Genomic DNA, 27,424 nt, shown 5'->3' with positions numbered 1-27,424 from the left:
ACACCTCTCCTAAACACATACATGTATGTTTATAATTCTGTCAGAGCACCATTGTTAATTATTAATATTGTTATACAGGGTGTTTCAAAAAGAATATACGTACTACAAAGTATTATTTTGTCCAACCTATCTATCGCTGCACCTCGGCTCGGCTATTGGAGAAACGAATACATAGCCTATTTTATATTAATAGCTGCTAGATGTCAGTTGTCTTCTGTTTTCCTTGGTAACTGTCATATATTTAAAATACCTACTCGAAGCAGAAATCATTTTGTGTTCTCGAGTGCAGTTCCGTGATTACAGTGCAAAGACGTTACAGGCCGAGGTACCAAATTGATCCTCCGAATGGGTGGAACATTCGCAGATGGTATCGACAGTTTCTAGATACAGGATGTGTATTTAAAGGAAAGAGTTCTGGCCACTCTCGTGTTCCTGAAGAAAATGTTGCACAAATTCAAACTGCTTTCCAAAGTAGTCCTTCAAAATCAACTCGTCGTGCCAGTCGGGAATTACAGCTTCCTACAACAATAATTTGGCGTGTTTTGAGACATCGATTGATTACGAAGCCGTACAAGTCACAGCTGTTACAAGCTCTGCGTTCTGATGACAGACGCAAACGTGTGGTATTTTGTAAGGAGTTTCTTGATACTACTGACAATGATAGCACTTTCGTACAACGCATCGTGTTCAGTGATGAAGCGACTTTCCATGTCAGTGGTCAGGTAAACAAAAGCAATGTTCGAATATGCGGCCTGCGGAACCCACATGCAGCCATTGAACATGTACGAGATTCGCCCAAAGTCAATGTGTTTTGTGCGAATCCCGATCATCTGTTGACGGCCCATTCTTCTTTGATGGAAACACGGTATCTCGCTATATTACAAAACTAGTTGTTTCCAAGGCTGCACGAAGACAACTTCATTTTTCAACAAGACGGGTCACCCCCTTACTGGAGTCGCCAAGTGCGTGAATATCTGAATTAAAGTCTACCGAATCACTGAATTGGTCGTCAAGGAGCTGGCGACTTAGCATGTCTCAGCTAGACTCCATGGTCACCGGATTTGACACCCTCTGACTTCTTCCTGTGGGGCTGCGTTAAAGACAAAGTTTATGTACCACCACTCCCACAGAACATGGAAGTGTTGAAGAACCGGATCCGTACTACCATAACATCAGAACGAAGGACATGCTTGCCCGAGTATTGGAGGAATTTGAGTATCGATGTGACATCGTTCGTGTCGCTGATGGAGGACATATTGAACAGCTGTAATCTGGACTTGAGAGGTTCGTAAATATGTGTGTAAAGTTTCATATTCGTATGTCTTAAGGTTTTATAAATATATGCATTCGAAATATATATATTCTTTTTGAAACACCCCGTATTTTTGCGCCATCTTTTCCTCTAAATTAACCAAACATATTTTTGAAAAGTTTTCGATATTCTGCAGTTATGTCAATCAATAACGGGTTTAAAAAGCTTTTATTATACTTTTATTTGTATGTTCCCGTATTATATCATTAATTTATGTTTATTGTAAGTCCATTATTTATCCTCTGTCTGGATAAATTGTCGTTTGATATCGAAGGCCAAATACCCCCCCCCCCCCCTCCCCCCCGACTGCCTACGTCACGTGAGTAGTTTTAACTACTGTAACTATTGTTCCCCCGTCGCCAAAAGGTAAGGTAAGGCTGCACGAAAAAGTAAGCATGTGGCTGTCCGGATCTCTACGTACGTATATTCTACAACACAAATGGCATGATTTATAATCAAGGGCATACATTAGTTGTTTCATAGTTTAGGTGTAGAAGATCTAAATTAATTGTTAAATATTATAGAAACTGTAAATATGCGTCCATCGTGATATATTACTTACATTAAGGAAATGAGTTTACGTTACTTAGTTCATAGTTCTTATACAGAAGACGCCAACGGTTCTGCAAAGATGCGGGTACTACCGTGAAACGCAGGTACCTTAAGGGTGTGGAGATTTTTGAGGTACACGCACCTGATGTTGATAGTGTGGGCTAGAATATCCTTATATTTATACCGAGGTATTTATGAAAAATTTCTAAGTGTTTACATTTATTCACCTATCATTCCAAATGCTGCAATAGATCTAGTACATATAATTCATGATTTGTGTAGAATTGAAGTCAGAGCAAACTGCTTTTCTGATAACTGGTCCACTTTCACATCGTGGAACATGTGAAAATACTGTTATCAGTCACACATAATGGGCTTGTAGCTAATGGCAGTGGCTTTTGTTTGAGAAAATACACTAAAAAAAAAAGACGTAGCATGAAGAATTATCCGAATGGAACGGAAATCGGCAGACGTGATGTACCATACATGTGCAACAAACAGATGATTAGTTTCATTAAAATTGGACGGGTTATTCAAGGGAAAAGGCTTCACTTATTGAGAAAGTTAATAACGCGTTGGTCCACCTCTGTCCCTTATGCAAGCAGTTATTAGGCTTGGCACTGACAGGTAGAGATGTTGGATGTCCTCGTGAGGGATATGGTGCCACGTTCTGTCCAACTGGCGCGTTAGATAGTCAAAATACCGAGTCAATTGGAGGGCCCTGCCCATAATCCTACAAATGTTCTCAATTGGGGAGAGATCTGGCGCCCTTGGTGGCCAAGGTAGGATTTGGCAAGGACGAAGGCGAGCAAGAAAAACTCTCTCTCTGTGCGGGCGAGCATTATCTTGCTGAAATGTAAGACCAAAATGGCTTCCCATGAAGGACAACAAAACCGGGCGTAGAACATCGTCTCCCCCTTTTGTTGCGCTTCATTTATTTTAGAAAATTTCTATAAGGAATGGAGTTGTGGATTGCAACGACGACCCGCCATAACTTTCCTGACAGCGGTGCCTAGAAACCAACGTCAATGCGAAAAACGATCCGAAACACTTAAACAGTTAGTTGCATGTTGCGTATTTCTGATGTCGGTAAGAGAAGCACAACACAAACAGCGACTCTTTTAAATTTAGACATGAAAGACAGCTGCAGATTGTCGCAATAGACATATTTCGTTCTGTGTGCCGGCAGGATCCGCGCTTCAACAGCGAGATCGACCTGCGGACGGGCTACAAGACGAACCTCATCCTGTCGATGCCCATCTGCAACTACGAGGGTGACGTCATCGGCGTCGCGCAGATCATCAACAAGACCAATGGCACCCAGGAGTTCACCCCGCGGGATGTCGAGGTGAGCACCACAGCCTCCACCGTAATCACCCTAGAGCAACTACCATTTATTCGCAAGCGTCGCACTATAGCACAGCAACTACCAAACAGCCAAAGTGAGCGATGTGGCGCAACTGTGACGGTTCAAACACGTGTCCCACCATCCGAACTTAGGTTTTGCGTGGTTTTCTTAACCATTCGAACTTAGGTTTTGCGTGGTTTCCTTAACCATTCGAACTTAGGTTTTGCGTGGTTTTCTTACATTGCTCCAGGTAAATGCCGGGGTGATGCTTTTGAGAGGGCCTGCCAAGTTCCTATCCCATCCTTGAGTCATTCTGAGCGTGTCTTCCGTTTCTAATTACTTCCATGACGGGATGTTAAACTCTAATCTTCGTTCCTTCCAAGCAGCCAACGGTACCTTATGTGGTCGACATGACGCTAATATCAGGCGTTCCAAACAATTTTTCCGAGGTACCACCATACCACCCGCATTCTACATCTACATCCATACTCCGCAAGCCACCTGACGGTGTGTGGCGGAGGGTACCCTGAGTACCTCTATCGGTTCTCCCTTCTATTCCAGTCTCGTATTGTTCGTGAAAAGAAGGATTGTCGTTATGCCTCTGTGTGGGCTCTAATCTCTCTGATTTTATACTCATGGTCTCTTCGCAAGATATACGTAGGAGGGAGCAATATACTGCTTGAGTCCTCGGTGAAGGTATGTTCTCGAAACTTCAACAAAAGCCCGTACCGAGCTACTGAGCGTCTCTCCTGCAGAGTCTTCCACTGGAGTTTATCTATCATCTCCGTAACGCTTTCGCGATTACTAAATGATCCTGTAACGAAGCGCGCTGCTCTCCGTTGGATCTTCTCTATCTCTTCTATCAACCCTATATGGTACGAATCCCACACCGGTGAGCAGTATTCAAACAGTGGACGAACAAGTGTACTATAACCTACTTCCTTTGTTTTCGGATTGCATTTCCTTAGGAGTCTTCCAATGAATCTCAGTCGGGCATCTGATTTACCGACGATCAAATTTATATGATTCCCACGCCTACTGCTGTTAGAGGGCTCTTACACGCAATGTTTCTCCAGATGAATAGTAACGGACGAACCACGTGTGGCATGAACTGCCTCATGCACTCCACACATAACCTTCATAGGTCATTCCTCTATCCCGCTCGACAACCTACACGAGCGTCTTCAAACTAAACTGCGTGCCTATGGAATATCGCCTCAATAGTGTGACTGGACAGTGATTTCCTGTCGAAAAGTTCACAGTTCGTAGTAACAGACGGAAAGTCATTTATTAAAACAGAAGTAATATTCGGCGTTCCGGAAGAAAGTGTTATAGGCCCTCTATTGTCCCTGATTTATATTAACGACGTAGGAGACAATGTGAGCAGCCCTCTTAGATTGTTTGCAGGTAACACCGTCATTTATCGTCTTGCAAAGTCATCACATGACCAAAACGAATTGTAAAATGATTTAGATATCTGTATGGTGCGAAAAATGGTAGTTGAACTTGAATAAAGAAAAGTGTGAAGTTATTGACGTGAGTACTAAAAGAAATCCGCTAAATTTGGATTACGCTATAAGCCACACAAATCTGAAGGCTGTAAATTCAACTAAATATTAGGGATTACTACTACAAGTAACTTAAATTGGAACGATAACACAGATAACGTTGTGGATAGAGCAAACCAAAGACTGCAATTCGTTGGAAGAACACTTAGAAGGTGCAACAGATCTACCAAAGAGACTGCTTACACCACGCTTGTCCACCCTATCCAGGAGTATTGCTGTGCGGTGTGGGATCCGCATCAGGTGGGACTGCAGGATGATATCGAAAAAGTTCAGAGAAGGGCAGCTCGTTTTGTATTATCGCGAAGTAGGGGAGAGAGTGTCACAGACATGATACGCGAATTGGAGTGGCAATCGTTAAAACAAAGGCGTTTTTCGTTGCGACGGGATCTTCTCATAATATTTCGATCACCAGTTTTCTCCTCCGATTGCGAAAACATTCTTTTGGCACCCACCTATATAGGGAGAAATGATCAGCACGATAAAATAAGAGAAATCAGGGCTCGCACAGAAAAATTTAAGTGCTCGTTTTTCCCGCGCGCCGTTCGAGAATGGAACGGTAGAGAGGCATCATGAAGGTGATCCATTGAACCCTCTGCGCCGGCCGCGGTGGCCGTGCGGTTCTAGGCGCTGCAGTCCGGAACCGCGGGACTGCTACAGTCGCAGGTTCGAATCCTGCCTCGGGCATGGATGTGTGTGACGTCCTCAGGTTAGTTAGGTTTAAGTAGTTCTAAGTTCTAGGGGACTGATGACCTAAGATGTTAAGTCCCATAGTGCTCAGAGCCATTCAACCATTTTTTGAACCCTCTGCCAGGCACTTTACTGTGAATAGCAGAGTAATGACGTAGATGAACGCTATGGACACACTGTCATTGCGATTTTCACTAATAATCATAGCAGCCAAGAATTTTTTGGACTGGATGATAACGTTTGCGTTTTGGTACTCCATTTTTTTTTTAATTTCACCTCCTTTTAATCTCCACTGTCTCCTAGCGATGTCTTACTCCAGTTTTTTTTTCTAGATCGTAAATCATACACTTACTAACAAGGAGATGCCACGACGTTGGGTTCACAAATTTATTTCAAACTTTGTATACCTTTAGTAGGCCATTAAAACAACGTAACGTGCAATTAGCGTGGTTCACTACTCTGGCAATTCCGAGAAAATCGAAAGAGAAGTTTTACGCGTCTCATGTGCGTAGTTACCGGAAGTTAGAATTAACGATAGTCAAGTGATTAGCGTTCGATCCATGTAAGAAGAACGTGTATGAGGCAACGGTCCGACTCATAAAAAGTACTCCCTCTTCAGGCCAGGAGTGGTCACCGGAACCATCCGACCGCCGTGTCATCCTCAGAGGAAGGATGCGGATAGGAGGGGCGTGGGGGCAGCACACCGGTCTCCCGGCTGTTATGATGGTATTCTTGACCGAAGCCGCTACTATTCGGTCGAGTAGCTCCTCAATTGGCATCACGAGGCTGAGTGCACCCCGAAACTTCGCTGATCTCACGGGAACCGGTGTATCCATTGCGGCAACCCCGTTGCCCACGTTTCGACTCATGCTCGAGCTTAATTGTTAATCTATTTTTTTTTCATCACTGGTAATATTATTTAATCTATATGACATTTGAGAGGTAATACGTATAATGAAAATAGCAACACTTGTATTTGCATGAAGTATTTGCATGAAGTATCATGTCGGTATGACAAATACCATCCAGCAACGTGTGTTGTCGAGAGCACATCCGACGAGTAATCGTAAATTAATCTGGTGGTCTTAGACATTATGACTTACTGCATTACTGATTGTGAATAACGTCATTCGCATCATTATTTATCGAGGTTTGACTTGTGCTTTCCAAGCCTGTCCCTCGTCCCTGAAAATATAACTACAAATAGTAAATAGTGAAATAACATATTAAATGTACGACAGCTTCATGAAAATGCACCTGGTTTTTTTCATTATATTACCTCTCAGATGTCATATAAATTAAATAATGTGACCAGTGATAAAAAAATATAGATTTAAAAAAAAAAAGATATAAGTGAGATTCGAACCATCGACGTTCTCAGCACACGCGGTTCCTAACCCTTTAACCGCTACGACTTTTGATGTCCGCTACCTTCGCACAGATACAGCCTTACATAATAGACGCATAAACCGTCCCTTGCAATTTTCTCGGAACTGCCAGAGTAGTATACGTTACTACTTGCACATTATGTTGTTTTAATTACCTCCTAAAGGTGTACAGAATTTTACGTAAATCCGTGATCCCACCTTCGTTGCCTCGCCTTTTAAGTCTGGTTGAAATTCATGCGTTCCAGAGCAACATTACATGTCACCCGCATTCCTTCCAAGCCTCTCCCACATCCCTAGGAGGGTTAGAGGCACCTTCGCCCCCCAGTTGTTATTTTTTTTCTTTTTTGCACAGTGATGCATATATGTAGCAAGTTTCGTTTCTGATTCACGAATTCCAGAGTTATGTTTTACATGTCACTCCTTCCTACTTCCACCCTACCTCTAGTTGTTTCATTTCATCCTACTGACAACAATCACCCCAACACTGACAAGTGTGTATTCGACACTAATATAGATCGCTTCCGGTTACTTTCACATATCACCCATTTCACACACCCCACTCACATCTAAGGCTGTCAGATGTGTCCTGTCTCAACATAATTATAACAAGTCAAGCATATACACCAAGTTTAGTGGAAACTGCTGTACAAAAATTTCACATCATTACTTTACAAAGAGAAGATGCAACAAATATTTTACAGACCGTCCCGCGCCCTTAGACGTGTTTCTAAAAGTTCACCACCAACACGACGTCCCATTTCAGTATATCCGACAACACAAACAAACATTTTGGTAGGCGATGAACTCTGCGATGCGGCCATATAAAGTCTCAAAATGGCTCGTGACCACTTGACCTCTCAGTATAGACCTTCGTTATGAGTAGAATTAGCAACCGTCGTCTGTGCGGATGCGCCAGTTAGGTAGCAGAGCTTGTTTCCGTAAACTGTGGACCACACACCTGTCAGTCTCCGTTTCATCTCTCCTACCCTCTGCAAACGCTCCCCTTTTCGGGACCTTTCGCACCAGCGAACAGAAAAAGCCACATAACTACAAAATAGTTATCATGGAGAGTGTGTAATCATTTTCCGTTCGTTTTCGACCAAACACACCCTGACACGAACGCTACATGGCCGCAGAGCGTTGTCGTCATAGGGAAGCCAATTAACTTTTTTTTAGTGTCTCGCTCAATCTCTTGGCACTTTCAGATGAACAAGTAGTGGGGAATCCCCTTTATGTGGAAAGACAAATGAGTTTTATCAGTTTTGTATTCACCTGATTCTGTTGTTACCTGGAATCTCCATTAACACCGGTAACACCTGGGACTATTAATTTTATACACCGCCTCACAAAACGGTGAAGCACCTGGAAGGTACAGTCACACATCGTCAACGGGTATGTAAATGATTAGCGTTGCAATCTGTGACAGGTACAACAGCGAGCAGAGTGCATTAGCGTTGTTCTAATTTAGAGTTGTTACCTGGTCTGGTTCGGTATATAAGGACATGAGCAGCCTCAGACGTTGAGTGATCACTGAGGTCACGCGTAGTCGTGTGAGACAACGCTATCAGAACGTGAAAGAGTCTGGAAGGGCACTCATTGTGGGCCTCCATTTAGCCGGCTGGACGCAACGTGCAAAATACAAATTTGTAGGGAATTTGTATGTGGCAGTTGTCTGGTGTTGGACTACGTGTGAACGTGAGGGCAGCCATAGTTCCGATCGATCAGGTGTGACCACCACGAGGTAGGATCGCCGTACTGCCCATCCCAAGCACATCGTAACCTCTTCAGCTGTGCTCCTGCCACCGGAGAACAAGTAACGGTCTCTCTGCAACATACTATCCCATCCCGCGGCGACCTGGTGAGGGCTTCCATACTTAGAATCCTTTGAAGACGCACAGCGGTGCTACCCCTGGCGTTATGGGGGAGGGGGGGGGAGGGGGGGGGAGGGGGGTTCAAATGGTTCAAATGGCTCTGAGCACTATGGGACTTAACTGCTGTGGTCATCAGTCACCTAAAACTTAGAACTACTTAAACCTAACTAACCTAAGAACATCACACACATCCATGCCCGAGGCAGGATTCGAACCTGCGAACGTAGCGGTCGCGCGGTTCCAGACTGTAGCGCCTAGAACCGCTCGGTCACCCCAGCCGGCAGGGGGAGGGTGGCGGGGAGTCATTGTGTATGGTGGGGGGGGGGGGGGGGAGTCATTGTGATTGTGTATGACTTGAGGCCACGCCTAGTAGTGACTGAGGGAACTCTGACGGCTTAATGGCTGATAAGTTGTGGCTATCTCTGTTGTTGTACATAAGTGGGCGAGTCGCCTGCGGTTCAACAGTCCTTTGTGCAGGCTGCTTGCCGCACTCGCGAACTGAACGAACAAAAAACCAAACAACCGATTCCATGCTCAGGTAAAATCCAACACAATCGCACAACTGTTAAGTTGACAAATATTCACACAGATAAGCACTAATGCAGCTGAAATTTAATTACCCACGAAATAAAAATATAATTAAATTTTAAGATTAAAAAATAACCACCTAACTTTCAAGATTAAAAGAAAAGAATATGTTTCTTGTTATGGTATCATTGGAAACAACGTCATAGTGAGACTGCGATTCAGTGGGAAAGAATCAGCCGACGATGTTATGTTTCATTAGGATCACATCATCAGAATGTTGTGGGAGAAAACGGAACAGTTAGAAAAGTTATTTGCAAATATACTAAATTATTTGGTCTCAATCACTATGATTTAAATTAAGGTTGCTCGGATGAAAATGGGATGTACTCTTTCGCCATTACTGTTTATTCTGTACATCGAAGAAGCAGTGATGGAAATAAAAGAAAGCTTGAGGAGTGGAATCAAAATTCATGGTGAAAGGATATCGATGATACGATTCGCTGATGACATTGCTATCCTGAATGAAAGTGAAGAAGAATTACATCATATGCTGAATGGAATGAACAATTTAATTAGCACAGAATATGGATTAAGAATAAATCAAAGAAGGGAATGTAATGAAAAGTAGCAGAAATGAGAACAGCGACACTCTTAGCATCAAGCTTGATGGTCATGAAGTAGATGAAGTTAAGAAATTCATCTACGTACGCAGCACAATAACCAACGACGGACGGAGCAAGGACATCAAAATCAGACGAGCCATGGCAAAAAGAGTATTTCTGGCCAAGAGAAGTCTACGGGTATCAAAAATAGGCCTTCATTTGAGGAAAAACTTTCTGAGAATGTACGTCTGAGGCACAGCATTGTGCGGCAGTGAAACGTGGACTGTGGGAAAACCGGAACAGAAGAGAATCGAAGCTTTTGAGATGTGGTGCTACAGGCGAATGTTGAAAATTGGGTGGTTTGGTAAGGTAAGTAATGAGGGGGTTCTGCGCAGAATCGGAGAGGAAAGGAATGTATGGAAAACAATGACAAGAAGAAGGGACAGGACGTTAGGATATTTGTTAAGACATCAGAGAATGACTTCCATGGTACCAGAGGGAGCTGTAGAGGGCAAAAACTGTAGAGGAAGACAGAGATTGGAATACATCCATCAAATAATTGAGGACGTAGGTTGCAAGTGCCACACTGAGATGAAGAGGTTGACACAGGAGAGGAATTCGTAGCAGGCCACATCAAACCAGTCAGTAGACTGATAACCCAAAAAAAGTTGATTCACAGTTACTTTCATCAAAAATAGTGAATAGCAATATGCTAACAATTTCTAGATCTTCCTGAATAACCAATGGTTGGTATGCAAATCATTTTCTAGAGTCGAGGCAACTAACAAAACGGGCATTTACTGGACAAAATGGAGTCTACATTCCACTATGATAAATAAATAACGATAAAATGCAATCGTAAGCTGCGAAACAGACTCGCAAATTGTGAGCAATGCAATGCAAAGACAGACGCAAACGCTAAATGTGACGCTTACTCGAAACGTGGTAAAGCTGCTCCATACTGCAGCCGTACCCAAACAGCAATTCTCCGGCGAATGAGACGCGAACGGTCACCGTGCGTTGGCCCAAAAATCGACAACTCCACACTCTAAACGAACCATTACAATACTGAGTCCCTCACACTGTTAAAAATTACTGTAGGAGGGGAGGAAATTGCAAGGTTTGCCCCTTCCTGCCTACAGGGAACGCCTGCAGAATTTTCTCATCCAGCATTTGTTGTATTGTCTGTTAACAAGTCGAAGTTGGTCCGTGTCCGGCCGTCTTGGTTTCCCTAGATCGCTTCAGGCAAATGCCGAGACGGTTCCTTTGAAAGGACGCGTCCGATTTGCTTCCCCATCCTTCCCTAATGCGATGGGACCGAAGACCTCGCTGTTTGGTGCCATTCCCCAAAATCAACCAACTAAGCCGAAGTTGGTAGAATACCGGTCCTCGCCTTATGATTTGCGGAAAAATATCTGGCCGTATAAATCTAGCTCTATTCCCACACTGTTAACGAGAATGCAGCAGTGGCCCTGCTTTCCTGAATCCGTCTTTCGGACGACCTATGGGCTCTGTTCAAACCTCTCAGGACCGCCCGTGGCTAGCACAAGTTCGAAAAGCGCTTTCGCAGCGCTCTGGCTTAAGACACACTCAAAGCAGCCTACTCGCACGACCGCTGCACGTGAGAAATTTATGTTGGTAAACCTCTCGGAATTCCGTCATTGTCAACCCACTTCTGAAGAGTTGCGGGTGCCACGCCTCGCCACATTCCACTAGCTGAGGAAAACACGAGATAACATACCAGAAGTCATAGGCCCGGCTGTTCCATTCAGGATTTACGAGAATACAAGGTAAAACGATTAACTATACTAGCATAGATGATCTAAAGTTAGAAGCGTACAACTTTGAAAGAGTAGATAGCTTTATTTATCTTGAATCAGTAATAACATCAGAAAACAAAGTGGAGGCAGATATAACAAACCGAATTAAGGCTGCCGACAGATCATATAGAGCACTGTACACCATGTTCAAAAGTAAGAACCTAAGTAGGAAACTAAAGATGACACTCTGCAAAACAGTGATCAAACAAGTTCTTATGTATGGCAGCGAGGCATGGGTACTGACGGAGGCTTTGGAGCAGAAACTAAATATATGGAGAAGGAAAGTGCTGAGGAAGATTTTTGGTCCTGTAAAAGAAGGTGAGATATGGAGAAGTAGGACTAATAAAGAAATAAGGACTGTGTACAAAGAACCTAATTTGGTAACCTCCATAAAATGAGAAGGGTAAGATGGTTGAGACACGTCCAGCGTATGACAGAAGAAAGGCTCCCGAAGAAGATGATGATGGGACATCCTGGTGATAGAAGGAGAGGACGCCCACGTGTGAGATGGCTGGAAGATGTGGAAGCCGACCTGAGAGCAGTGGGAGTGAGGAGGTGGCGCAGACGTGCTGAAGACTGAGACGATTGGAAATCTGTGATTGAAGGGGGCAAGGTCCTCAGAGGACCGTAGTGTCATAGAGTCAGTCAGTCATATTGGCACTTGGCAACGTCTGACAAACCACCGTCGTCACACGCTACGTCACGGATACCCGGCGTCTTCAAGCATTACCTCTCATGAGACAGTAGAGTGGTGCCACTTTTCAGCAGGACAATGCTCGTCCACACGTGACACATGTCTCCATGAAATGTCTGCCTGACGCTGAGGTACCACCAGGTCTGTACGCGTTAGATCCATTTTTGGGACCATTTCGGGTGTAAACTCCATCCCAGTGCCAGTATTCAGGATACCAGGATACCAAGGACCAGTTACAACATATGTTAGCCTCCTTGCCTCAGGAGAGGATACAAAGACCTTACGACACTTACCAACGGAACAGTGCTAGCGTCCAGGTCTGAGGGTGTGCGGCGCGATACTGATAAGTGGACTCATACTGCCAAGTTATTTGTAGATTTGACTCGATGTTGTAATCACTGACCAACATCTTACTCTGAAACTTCCTGGCAGATTAAAACTGTGTGCCAGACCGAGACTCGAACTCGGGACCTTTGCCTTTTCGCGGGCAAGTGCTCTACCAACTGAGCCACCCAAGCACGACTCACGTCCCGTCCTCATAGCTTTACTTCTGCCAGTACCTCGCCTCATACCTCCCAAACTTTACAGAAGCTCTCCTGCGGACCTTGCAGCACTAGCACTCCTGAAAGAAAGGATATTGCGAAGACATGGCTTAGCCACAGCCTGGGGGATGTTTCCAGAATGAGATTTTCACTCTGCATCGAAGTGTGCGCTGATATGAAACTTATATAAGCCATGTCTCCGCAGTATCCTTTCTTTCAGGAGTACTAGTTCTGCAAGGTTCGCAGGAGAGCTTCTGTAAAGTTTGGAAGGTAGGAGGCGAGGTACTGGCATAAGTAAAGCTGTGAGGACGGCGCGTGAGTCGTGCTTGGGTAGCTCAGTTGGTAGATCACATTCCCGCGAAAGGCAAAGGTCCCGAGTTCGAGTCTCGGTGCGGCACACAGTTTTAATCTGCCAGGAAGTTTCATATCAGCCCACACTCCGCTGCAGAGTGAAAATCTCATTCTGGAACATCTTACTCTGTCCGCCTGTGTAATGTCATTTCCTTTCCTTTCATTTATTTCCGTTCTGGGTGCTTCACGTTCTTTGTCAGGCAGTGCACATATTCCGCATTGTTCTGCCACAGCTGTTAACACTTCACGTTATCTGTTTATAAAAAAAAACTGTCTCATTTTCTGTTAAGAAATGCTTTAAATTTCAGCTACCGGTTACGTTCTTCAGGCGATGGATGCCTGGTACATTGTAGAGTACACTGGTACGCATGCAAACAGTTTCAATAGCGCTCGGCAAATTCCTACTCACCTGTTACTTGAGGACGTTCAATGAACGTTTTTGGTAAGGGAATTTAGATTTCTTAACACATCTGAGGTGGCCTTCGATAGACACTTTAGACGTATTACTACGACTACCCAGAAGATCAGAGAGCTTGGCAGTGAGAGCCAACATATGTGGAACAAGACATAAATGTTTCTGAATTCACTTGAGCAGTGGTTATTGAGGAAGCGCCTGCCAAGCACACAGAAGATGCAGCTTCGCTTGACAATCTCTCATTGGTGGACAGAACACAGCTAACTACTTCACGCTTCGGTTACTTACAAGGGATCCTCCCCATCGCACTCCTCTCAGATTTAGTTGTAAGGGGGCCAGTGGACAGCCTGTCAAAAACTGAACTCAGCGTAAACGTGAAAACAGGAAGAAAGCGTGCTGAACTGTGAAAAAAATCAAAATAGAAACAGTGAAAGGTCCAAGGACAATAATTCCAATACAGAGCAGCCAGAAACAGCAACAGCGTCGTGGCTAAGTATTTAGGGTGTTGGACTCACAAGCGGGTGAGCAGAATTCAAATGTCCATCAGATTAACTCACTGTTCACTTTATTCAAATTTGTGCCTGTGTCGTGGTGTAACGTCCGTTTGCTACAAAAAGGTGTAAGGTACGGACCTATAATGACAGTCGATTCTGCGCAACTACACTACAAGCAGCCGAAAGAAGTGGTTTAAGAACGGGAATGGCAAACGTTTGATGACAAGGCGACAATTCGGTTGAATTCTCGTACGTGTGTCATGCGACAGGAATCTCTTATAGACGCACCTCATTTGTACGCCTGGTAAGTGAGTGAGATATACCTCCTTGCCATATAATGGTGTGTGTCTGAATGTGAATGTGATCACTCCCAAGGAAGTGATGAAAACTATTAGGTTATAACGATAGATACAAAAAATGAACGCAACAGTTTCACAATCATACAGTTCCTCTGTGCTCTGTCAAAACATATGTTTTTAACGTTTTTGGACTTGCGTTCCGTTTGGAAGTGTCGCCTCTTGAATTAATTTGTTGTAACACAGTTCAAAACCGTCTAACCGGCCGTTGCGGCCAAGCGGTTCTAGCCGCTTCATTTTGGAACCGAATGACCGCTACAGTCGCAGGTTCGAATCCTGCCTCGGGCATGGATGTGTGTGATGTCCTTAGGTTAGTTAGGTTTAAATAGTTCTAAGTTCTAGAGGACTGATGACCTCAGATGCTAAGTCCCATAGTGCTCAGAGCCATTTGAACAACCGTTTTGATTTCTGTGAGATGTATATGTGGTATCTCGCCTGCTCTCACTATTTATCACGTTTACTTGCGGCGATAACGTATTCTTACCACATGACTCGTATTCATAACCAATGTATAGTATGACAACTCCCAGGACTACAGAAAGAGAACAATGATTTTGTAATGTTGATGCATTAAGTTGTTCTGAAATAGGTGCTGATATTCAAGACAATAAAAGCGGGTTAAATGCTGTGAGCTATCTGGGGAAGTTAACCTTGCATTACTGAGAATTTTTTTATTTTAACATTGATCATTGTTCCGTTAAAATTTCAGCATATTAAACTTGATTCATAACTAAACTGGTGCCTTATTTAGGATTGTGAAAATGTGAGTTTGTAATCTTGCGGAACACATCAAATATGGAGCCAAGATTGGGAGACTGCATACAACACTGCATTCATAAAATAACACACGAAGAACGTTGAAACATATGCAAGAGGAAATTAACCACAACCAACCGATTCAATTTTCACGCAAAGAAGTTACGTTCACAGCGGAATCCTGTCCGTCATGAAATTACCACACACTGGTATACTAAATTCATACTAACTCTCTGTGAAATGTTCCCGAAAAGAATAGCGGAGGGCTACTTTGATGATTACACAACATGCTTCACGTGGTCAACTTGGTTTACACAAAGGGTGTAGCTCCACAATAATTTTGATAATTAAAACAAATTTACAAAAGAAAAACCTCGAACTGGTTACTATCGTCTTACTATTAACCTGATGGGTCAAACAATTGTATAAGCACGTGGTACTGGTCTCACAAAGTACACCCCACGTGGGTTGAACATAAAGAAAAGTTGCTATATTGAAAAATATTGTCAAGACGAGACGTTATAATTTCACGCACATTCGCATTTAAGATTGATGATCTTAGTTAGAGTTGAGGATCATCAACACGTGGTTCCACTTTACTCACAAAGTAGTAAGAAAGGAACTACTGGAAGATATTCTGAACTTCACACTCGAATTACACTGCGTTGCAATTTAAGATAACATTAGATATTTTAGAACTAAACCTGAAATAAAGGTGATTAAATTTTCAGATAGGCTGAACTTAAGAAATCCATTGTCCTACGGATTTAGCAGACACGCGCTTAGCCGGAGATCTTACCACTTCAGACGCTCGCCGCAGACAGACTGATCTGGGCCCGTACCGAGGTGCTTAACAGATTTAAACGGAAGTGACCTGAGAGGCAGCTTCCTATACCAACATGACAAGGGACAGACAGGACCATACCAATAATAGAAACCTCTTTGCTTTTATAAAGCATAGCTACCTGTTCCGACGTTGGTCCTACTGTTCTCTAGCAGACAGGCTTGTCTGCTACCATCAAGCATGCAACTAGAAATACATTTGCTCATTCATCCTTTCACACAGAAGGGAAGGGGGATGACAGTATCTTATCATATACAGTATATAAAAGAAAGCAGATGTAGGTTCCGTATGAGACTGTGTGACATGAATTACATATAAACTGTGTTTTAAAGTATAGTAGTGTGACAGATCGTTCTTGTTTATGTGTAAAAGTAACGCGTTCCACTGCTCAGTCTCCTCCCAGATAGAGTCAGAAACACCACAGTAAATTTAGAAGATGAATTTAAGCCGTAAATGACAACATACACTCCTGGAAATGGAAAAAAGAACACATTGACACCGGTGTGTCAGACCCACCATACTTGCTCCGGACACTGCGAGAGGGCCGTACAAGCAATGATCACACGCACGGCACAGCGGACACACCAGGAACCGCGGTGTTGGCCGTCGAATGGCGCTAGCTGCGCAGCATTTGTGCACCGCCGCCGTCAGTGTCAGCCAGTTTGCCGTGGCATACGGAGCTCCATCGCAGTCTTTAACACTGGTAGCATGCCGCGACAGCGTGGACGTGAATCGTATGTGCAGTTGACGGACTTTGAGCGAGGGCGTATAGTGGGCATGCGGGAGGCCGGGTGGACTTACCGCCGAATTGCTCAACACGTGGGGCGTGAGGTCTCCACAGTACATCGATGTTGTCGCCAGTGGTCGGCGGAAGGTGCACGTGCCCGTCGACCTGGGACCGGACCGCAGCGACGCACGGATGCACGCCAAGACCGTAGGATCCTACGCAGTGCCGTAGGGGACCGCACCGCCACTTCCCAGCAAATTAGGGACACTGTTGCTCCTGGGGTATCGGCGAAGACCATTCGCAACCGTCTCCATGAAGCTGGGCTACGGTCTCGCACACCGTTAGGCCGTCCTCCGCTCACGCCCCAACATCGTGCAGCCCGCCTCCAGTGGTGTCGCGACAGGCGTGAATGGAGGGACGAATGGAGACGTGTCGTCTTCAGCGATGAGAGTCGCTTCTGCCTTGGTGCCAATGATGGTCGTATGCGTGTTTGGCGCCGTGCAGGTGAGCGCCACAATCAGGACTGCATACGACCGAGGCACACAGGGCCAACACCCGGCATCATGGTGTGGGGAGCGATCTCCTACACTGGCCGTACACCACTGGTGATCGTCGAGGGGACACTGAATAGTGCACGGTACATCCAAACCGTCATCGAACCCATCGTTCTACCATTCCTAGACCGGCAAGGGAACTTGCTGTTCCAACAGGACAATACACTCCGCATGTATCCCGTGCCACCCAACGTGCTCTAGAAGGTGTAAGTCAACTACCCTGGCCAGCAAGATCTCCGGATCTGTCCCCCATTGAGCATGTTTGGGACTGGATGAAGCGTCGTCTCACGCGGTCTGCACGTCCAGCACGAACGCTGGTCCAACTGAGGCGCCAGGTGGAAATGGCATGGCAAGCCGTTCCACAGGACTACATCCAGCATCTCTACGATCGTCTCCATGGAAGAATAGCAGCCTGCATTGCTGCGAAAGGTGGATATACACTGTACTAGTGCCGACATTGTGCATGCTCTGTTGCCTGTGTCTATGTGCCTGTGGTTCTGTCAGTGTGATCATGTGATGTATCTGACCCCAGGAATGTGTCAATAAAGTTTCCCCTTCCTGGGACAATGAATTCACGGTGTTCTTATTTCAATTTCCAGGAGTGTATTTAAGAAATTAACATGAAAGGAATCCAACAGAGACCTTTCAATTTGAATGCCGGGACGGACAGTTCACAATGTCCTAAAATAAAAATAAATGACAGGAGGGATATCTAACTCGGTTGGCCCAATTGGCAGTCCTACGCGCTAACCGCTTAACTACGACGCCACGGCTGTTCACATGCGCTCAATATTGCGCTTGTTAAGCTTGGACCGTTCACGGTTTTTATTTTGCTTATTTTACAGTTCAGTTCACCTTCTTCCTGTTTTCATGTTTGATCTCTACTCAGTTTTTGACGGGCTATCCACTGGGCCGTCTTACCGCTGCGTCTACATCTGAAGGGGAGGGTGGAGGGGAGGGGTGCGATGGGGAGTTTGCCTTGTCAGTGATATAACAGGAACATGTACTTTACATGAGAATATGAGAAAGACGACAAATCAGATGGTAAACGACTTCTGGAAACATACAGGATTTAGACTATAAATCTGACTATTGTAATGAATGGAAAAGCGTATAGGAACTCTTTAGCCGGCCGGTGTGACCGAACGGTTCTAGGCGCTTCAGTCAGGTACTGCGTGACCGCTACGGTCGCAGGTTCGAATCCTGCCTCGGGCATTGATGTGTGTCCTGTCCTTAGGTTAGTTAGGTTTAAGTAGTTCTTAGTTCTAGGGGACTGATGACCTCAAATGTTAAGTCCCATAGTGCTCAGAGCTATTTGAACCATTTTTTTAAAGTCTTATCTTTGCATTAGATGGCAAACGGCTGGCGATAATGATGATGATGGATTATTAATTTGTGTGTTGAGATATCTCTACAACCTTCCACACTCTTTTTACTATAGTGCTTATATTTATGCCCTTTACTTTTAATTCACCTGTTTTTTGTTGGGAAAGATACGAGGATAAATCACACCGATAATCTAAGAAATAATATCAATGTTTTTTTCTCTACCTAATATGTTTCCCCCATACTGTACAGACAGCAGAACCAGTGCGTCACGCACCGCGTTTTCGTGTTTTGCAGGTGTTTCAGCGCTACCTCACCTTCTGCGGCATCGGCATCCAGAATGCGCAGCTCTTCGAGATGTCCGTGCTGGAGTTCCGCAGAAACCAGGTGAGGACTCGCCTGATCTCATCCGATCTGATCTGCAAGTGAAATCTCCCCTCCCCTTTCTCTCTTTACCTCCCAGCTCCATGTAAATTAATCTCATGCAAACCACGTCTGCTGAAGCTCCTGTTTTAATGGCCGTCGCTTTCAAAGTGCTGTGACCCTTCCCTAGGCAACTTTGATGTCAATCCAAGCTGTCCGTGTCCCTAAGTCTCAACCACTGAACCTCCGCCTCCGATTTGATAAAAATGGAATTCCCGTGCATAAAACAGCTTGAAACATCTTATTACTTTACAAACCAGTTAATGTAATACAATTTTGGCGATAAGCATGTAAAAAATTTAAAGTTGAAGATCTACAACACAAACTGTCTCAGTTTTATTAGTTTCACATTATATTTACACTTTGTTGGAAGTCGCAAAGCGCTCATATTATCAAATAGTGGATGACCATAGTCTCGGTAAACTGCGCTCCGTCTTAATCAAAATCATGTCTTTTCGGGCCCAGTGTTTATGACGCCACATATCCTAAACTGTGAGTCGTACAATGATATACACTGACGGAGAAAACCCCAACACCAAGAAATAATTAATGTAGAGTAATGAAATTTCGGCAACATACGCTGACGGAAAAAAATGGCAACACTAAAAATTATTAATGTAGTGTAACGAAATTTCGGGAACACATTTGTCTAGGTGATATACACTAATGGCCATTATAATCGCTACAACACGAAGATGACGTGCTACAGACGCCAGATTTAGACGACTCGAAGAAGATGCCGTGATATGCAAATGATTAGCTTTTCAGACCATTCACACAAGGTTGGCGCCGGTGGCGACACCTACAACGTGCTGACAAGAGGAACGTTTCCATCCGATTTCTCATACACAAATAGCAGTTGACCGGCGTTGCCTGGTGAAACGTTGTTGTGATGCCTCGTGTAAGCAGGAGAAATGCGTACCATCACGTTTCCGACTTTGATAAAGGTCGGATTGTAGCCTATCACGATTGCAGTTTATCGCATCGCGACATTGCTGCTCACGTTGGTCGAGATTCAATGACTGTTAGCAGAATATGGAATCGTTGGGTTCAGGAGGGTAATACGGAAAGACGTGCTGGATCCCAACGGCCTCGTATCACTAGCATTCGAGATGACAGGCATCTTATCCGCATGGCTGTAACGGATCGTGCAGCCACGTCTCGATCCCCGAGTCAACAGACAGGGACGTTTGCAAGACAACAACCATCTGCACGAACAGTTCGATGACGTTTGCAGCAGCATGGACTGTCATCTCCGAAACCATGGCTGCAGTTACCCTTGACGCTGCATCACAGACAGGAGCGCCTCCGATGGTGTACTCAACGACGAACCGGGGTGCACGAATGGCAAAACGTCATTTTTTCGGATGAACTCAGGTTTTGTTTACAGCATCATCATGGTCGCATTCGTGTTTGGCGACATCGCGGTGAACGCACATTGGAAGTGTGTATTCGTCATCGCCATATTGGCGTATCACCCTGTGTGATGGTATGGGGTGCCATTGGTTACACGTCTCGGTCACCTCTTGTTCGCATTGACGGCACTTTGAACAGTGGACGTTACATTTCAGATGTGTTACGACCCGTGGCTCTACCCTTCATTCGATCCCTGCGTAACCCTACATTTCAGCAGGATAATGCACGACCGCATGTTGCAGGTCCTGTACGGACCTTTCTGGATACAGAAAATGTTCGACTGCTGCCATGGCCAGCACATTCTCCAGATCTCTCACCAATTGAAAACGTCTGGTCATTGGTGACCGAGCAACTGGCTCGCCACAATACGCTAGTCACTACACTTGATGAACTGTATTATCGTGTTGAAGCTGCATGGGCAGCTGTAGCTGTACACGCCATCGAAGCTCTGTTTGGCTCAATGCCCAGGAGTATCAAGGCCGTTATTACGGCCAGAGATGCTTGTTCTGGGTATTAATTTCTCAGGATCTATGCACCCAAACTGCGTGAAAATGTAATCACATGTCAGTTCTAGTATAATATATTTGTCCAATGAATACCCGTTTATCATCGGCATTGGTGTAGCAATTTTAATGGCCAGTTGTGTATTTAAGTTATTAACATCGAAAGATCACTGGTTAATGTAAGCACGAGATAAGCCACTGCAAATGTGAACCGCTGGTACATTAATAACCGTATTAACTCCCACATTGTTGAATGCAAGCATGCACTGTGTAGTACAGGTGCCAGATGTCAGTTTGTGGGATGGAGTTCCATTCCTTTGGCACTTGGTCAGTCAATATAGGGACGGTTAATGCTGTTTGTGAATGACGTGGGAGTTTTCGTCCGATGGTGTCCCATGTTTGCTCGAATAGAGGCAGGTCTGGTGATCAAGCTGGTCAAGGCAATAATATATCGACACACTGTAGAGCATGTTGGGTTACAACAGCGATATCGAAGCGAGTGTTATCGTGTTGGAAAACACACCCTGGAATGCTGTTCATGAGTGGCAGCACAACAGGAGGCATCACCAGATTGACGCACAGATTTACAGTGAAAGTGTGTGGGAAAACCACGAGATTGCTCCTGCTACCATACGAAAATTGCACCCTAGACCATAACTCCAGGTGTAGGTCCAGCGTGTCTAGGACGCAAACAGGTTGGTTGCAGACGCTCAGCTATCATCCTCCTAAGCAACACACGGCCATCAATGTCACCGAGATAGAAACGGCTTTCACTAGAAAAAGCAACAGACCTCCATTCCGCCCTCCAATTAGCTCTCGCTTGACACTATTGAAGTCGCAAACGGCGACGGTTTGGGGTCAATGGAATTCGCCCAGGAGGGCGTCTGGCTCTGAACTGTCCTTAAAAGTAACCGATTTGTAACAGTTCGTCGTGTCACTGTGCAGACAACTGCTGCTCAACCTGCTGCTGCAGATGCAGTACGATGAGTTAGAGTTATGCACCGAATACGATAATCTTCCCTCTCGGTAGTGCCACGTGGCCGTCCAGAGGCAGCAATCATTGGCAGCGGCTACATTCCTGCCAAGTCTTTATGCAATGTAGCGGGAGGAACATCCAGCTTCTCTCAGACCTGCCACGGGACGTAGTTCAAGCTCTGTGAGCTGTTGATAACGGCATCTTCGTCGTCTCAAAGGCATCTTAACTAACACCAACTCACAATGTCCATTATCGAAGGTAACTAACGCTTACGACCGCTACAGCACCTATTTAAAGCAAACTTGATTTTTATTCTCATAGCACTACCAACTTTCGTTTATCTCACAGAACTCCTGCCTTGTGATGGAATTTTCTTCCCCTTAGTATAGTTGTGCAGATACATTCAGTGGTATACAGGGTGGTCCATTGATAGTGACTGGGCCAAACATCTCACGAAATAAGCAACAAACGAAAAATCTACAAAGAACGAAACTCGTCTAGCTTGAAGGGGGAAACCAGATGGCGCTATGGTTGGCCCGCTAGATGGTGCTGCCATAGGTCAAACGGATATCAACGGCGTTTTTTAAAAATAGGAACCCCCATTTTTTATTACATATTCGTGTAGTACATATGGAAATATGAATGTTTTAGTTGGACCACTTTTTTCGCTTTGTGATAGATGGCGCTGTAATAGTCACAAACGTAGAAGTACGTGGTATGACGTATCTTCCGCCAGTGCGGACGGTATTTGCTTCGTGATACATTACCTATGTTAAAATAGACCGTTTACCAATTGCGGAAAAGGTCGATATCGTGTCCATGTATGGCTATTGTTATCAAAATGCCCAACGGGCGTGTGCTATGTGTGCTGCTCGGTATCTTGGACATCATCCAAGTGTCCGAACCGTTCGCCAGATAGTTACGTTATTTAAGGAAAGAGGAAGTGTTCCACATGTGAAACGTCAACCACGACCTGCAACAAATGATGATGCCCAAGTAGGTGTTTTAGCTGCTGTCGCGCACCAGTAGCACACAAATTGCGCGAGAATCGGGAATCTCAAAAACGTCGGTGTTGAGAATGCTATATCAACATCGATTGAACCCGTACCATATTTCTATGCACCAGGAATTACATGCCGACCACTTTGAACGTCGTGTACAGTTCTGCCACTGTGCACAAGAGAAATTACTAGACGATTACAGATTTTTTGCACGCGTTCTATTTAGCGACGAAGCGTCTTTCACCAACAGCGGTAACGTAAACCGGCATAATATGCACTATTGGGCAACGGAAAATCCACGATCGCTGCGACAAGTGGAAGATCAGCGACTTTGGCGGGTTAATGTATGGTGCGGCATTATGGGAGGAAGGATAATTGGCCCCCATTTTATCGATGACAATCTAAATGGTGCAATGTATGCTGATTTCCTACGTAATATTCTACAGATGTTACTACAAGATGTTTCACTGCAAGACGGAATGGCGATGTAGCCCCTACTTCCAACGTGATGGAAGTCCGGCACTTAGCTCGCGTGCGGTTGAAGCGGTATTGAATAGTATATTTTATGACAGGTGAATTGGTCGTCGAAGCACCATACCATGGCCCGCACGTTCACCGGATCTGACGTCCCAGGACTTCTTTCTCTCGGAAAAGTTGAAGGATATTTGCTATCGTGATCCACCGACAACGCCTGACAACATGCGTCAGCGCATTGTCAATGCATGTGCGAACATTACGGATGGCGAACTAGTCGCTGTTGAGAGGAAAGTCGTTACACGTATTGCCAAATGCATTGAGATTGACGGACATCATTTTGAGCATTTATTGCATTAATGTGGTATTTACAGGTAATCACGCTGTAACAGCATGCGTTCTCAGAAAAGATAAGTTCACAAAAGTACATGTATCATATTGGAGCAACCGAAATAAAATGCTCAAACGTACCTACGTTCTTTATTTTAATTTAAAAAACCTACCTGCTACCAACTGTTCGTCTAAATTTGTTAGCCATATGTTTGTGACTATTACAGCGCAATCTATCACAAAGCGAAAAAAGTGATCTAAGTAAAACATTCATATTTATTTACGTACTACACGAATATGTAATAAAAAATGCGGGTTCCTATTTAAATAAACGCACTTGATATCCGTTTGACCTATGGCAGCGCCATCTAGCGGGCCAACCATAGCGCCAACTGGTTTCCCCCTTCAAGTTAGACGAGTTTCGTTCTTTGTAGTTTTTTGGTTTGACGCTTATTTCGTGAGAGATTTGGCCCGCTCACTATCAATGGACCACCCTGTATATTGACATTGTTTGAAAATTGTTTTCCGAATGAAGTAGATAGTAAAGGAGTACGACCTAATAAATTTAAACTTCATGTCTGATGCCGAGGCTTTCCTGCATGGACAGCGAAAGTGTAGCAAGCATTAAACTTTTTTCTTTGGATTATTTGTGGGTGTTTCAGCAAGGAAAAGTTTCGAAAAGTTTCGAAATTATGTGCAAAATTCATTGCAAGTCGCAAAGGGCTCTCATTCTGAAATACTGGATGAATATAGTGTGGGTAATATGCGGGCCATGTGTTAGTGCCTGCCTCAAGACATCTACAATTTTCTAACATTAATACCTGACATATTATGTTAAACCTCTAACGTAATATTATATTAACATCTCTTAATGGGCGTATTATGACATAATCTCAAATTTTAAAATTCGGCGAGTAATTATAAGGAATAATGACAATCACATATTTTCTAGACTCTGAGAGTCATTAGACAGACAAACTGTAATTGAAATTGGGTGAATTTTATCTGTTTAATAATACAGATAGCACTATTGATTCCTCACTTCATTTCTCTTCCCCGTTAATCCGTCTTCACATCTCACTCTCTCCTCCTATCACCTCTGGACTCAACCTGGCGCAGTGCTTAGCAGTGTACTACCTTCGATCTCCTGCTGTCTCTGACGCCCCCTCCTTCATCTTTACTACCCCTCCTCTGCAGAACATGCAGATCCTTGTTAGCATGTATCCAAATGGCTTGCTCTTCCCTTCCAACGAGCCGAGACCTCTCCCTCTTGCCTCGGTGAGGAAGAAACTTACACTTCCCAAAGCAAGTATGGTTTTCTTTCTACTTTTACATGTGTGTCCCCATCTGGCCAGCCATTCTGTCTCGTAATTCTATATTTCCTCTGTTTAATTTTCCACTTGATAAGAACCCCCTCCGTTTGTAGCACTTCGTACATCAGCTAAGTTGTATGAGTTGTGCATAGACTCCCGTAAAAAGAAAAATACCGTGAAAGGCATAACTTGATAAAAGCTCAGTCTGTCTTATCTGTCAAAGAATGGTGTCACTCGGTCTGAACACTGAGGGATGTATTCAGTTTGGCGCTCTTTCTTTTTCTCAATAACTGACAGGGTGAATACAAAATCGCGACTCATCAAAGAATAAAACGCGGCTTTACTCGACTGCTTCCTTCCGTAAACATCCACAGATCTACATGTTCGGGTATTTAGGTGTTCTCTTACTAATCACATTATCGTCCTTCGTGGACATGAACCACAACCACGATGACGACTGGTGTTATTTCCGTATCGGTATTTAGCGTCTCGCTGTGTTTTGCTAATTCGCTGCAGGTGAGTACCGTTCGGCGAGCTCCCGCTATTGCTCTGAGCAACAGGTAACGCCTGGCGTTCGCCACTGGCTGTAATCCGCCGTGGCCGATCAGGCCTTTGTAACTCTTTGATTATCCCCCGCACTTTGAAAGGGAGCCCCCAGCGGTGAAATCACGCAGTGGTTCACTCGAACAGCATGTGTGAGCAATTTAACTACAAACGGCTCACCAAGCAATAGATGCCGGCAAACTGTGTTACTCTGATACAACGTCAGTACTGCCCGCATCAAACCAAACATTACTTCAACAACTACACCAACTAGCTGTTTTATTTAACTTTATTTACGACAACAAGTTTTCAATTTTTCATTTTCACACATTTTCTTTGTTGTTCGTATATGCTTTGTGCAGCAATGGAACTTCAGGTAGCATAAATATAATACTAACTTCTTGGATAAATCACATCAAAATATGGTATGTAAAAGAAAATGCATGATAAGCTACTCCTAGTGATTATGATACTTTTATAGTACGCTGAGTAAATGCATACTACACCATACCTACTTCAGTGTTTCCACTCATTCACATGCTGGTACATGGTCGTCAACATCAACTCCAATTACAAAAAAAAGTGGTTCAAATGGCTCTGAGCACTATGGGACTTAACATCTATGGTCATCAGTCCCCTAGAACTTAGAACTACTTAAACCTAACTAACCTAAGGACAGCACACAACACCCAGCCATCACGAGGCAGAGAAAATCCCTGACCCCGCCGGGAATCGAACCCGGGAACCCTGGCGTGGGAAGCGAGAACGCTACCGCACGACCACGAGATGCGGGCAACTCCAATTACACAACTGATTTCAGTAGCGTCTTACGAAAGAATACGAAAATCGTAAGTTCAATTCTGGTGTTCCCGATGTAAACAAACGTATGTGTCGAGCACTGACGAATGCTCTGCTGTGAGTATAAAAATGTGCCAGAGAGGAAAATAATACTGAAAGAAGGAGCGACATGATACAGAATGAATGCAGTTGCATCTGGTTACAAGTAAGTAGTTAATATACCACTGGGGGAAAATTAGGCAGCTAAGAAATTGTTGCTTTACACAGGACAGCTGCAGCATCAAAAACACAATCGACATGCTCTTGCTGACCAAAAATGTATGACTATTTTACGCCAGTTGAAGAATAAAGATAACCCGAAACCTATCTTGGCATAAATAAAGTTAAAAAAATGGCTGAACAGTGCAGCTTTAAAAGTAATTTAATCCGTACCCACAGAACTCAAACGCCATTATCACGGACAAATTAATGTGTTTAACATTGACCGTCTTTGACAATGCAAGGGAATCTTTTTCTTTTTGATTTATATTGATACATCCTCGGGTATTTCAAGTATGAAATCTAAAGATACTATTGGACAAAAGCGTGTTGTAAGAATAATATGCATATATCGTCTAGGATGATGTCATTATAGCAACTATGATTACGAAAGTTAATAAATAAGTCAAGAAGGCTAGGAGAGTGTTTCTGCTAAATAGAGCAGATAAGCAGCTATTAACATCTCACTTGGACAGTGAAATGCCATCAGGTAGTTCCATTCACGTGGGGGTAGAGGAATTATGGGCAAAGTTTAAACAGATTGTACATCGTGGTCTGGAGGGTTTTGTGCCTAGTAAGTGGATAAAGGATGGGAAAGATCCACTATGGTTTAAATACAGAGGATGCTGAAGAGGCAGAGGCTGTTGCACTCTC

General features: G+C 44.2%; 1 protein-coding gene across 1 annotated transcript in view; it reads left to right on the top strand.

The window, feature by feature from the left end:
• LOC124606457 (cGMP-specific 3',5'-cyclic phosphodiesterase) overlaps nt 1–27,424 on the top strand; it is a gene marked incomplete at its 3' end in the record, with an annotated part of 598,053 nt that overhangs the window by 206,235 nt on the left and 364,394 nt on the right. The window contains exons 5-6 of the mRNA XM_047138439.1: nt 3,054–3,212; nt 19,033–19,122. Coding sequence (XP_046994395.1) covers nt 3,054–3,212; nt 19,033–19,122 — 249 coding nt within the window. The remainder of the gene's footprint in view (nt 1–3,053; nt 3,213–19,032; nt 19,123–27,424) is intronic.

The sequence above is a fragment of the Schistocerca americana genome, chromosome 3, assembly GCF_021461395.2.
Source record: "Schistocerca americana isolate TAMUIC-IGC-003095 chromosome 3, iqSchAmer2.1, whole genome shotgun sequence".
NCBI classification, from domain to species: domain Eukaryota; kingdom Metazoa; phylum Arthropoda; class Insecta; order Orthoptera; family Acrididae; genus Schistocerca; species Schistocerca americana.
The sequence above is the reverse complement of the archived record's forward strand: the minus strand, read 5'-3'. Positions and strand labels throughout refer to the sequence as shown.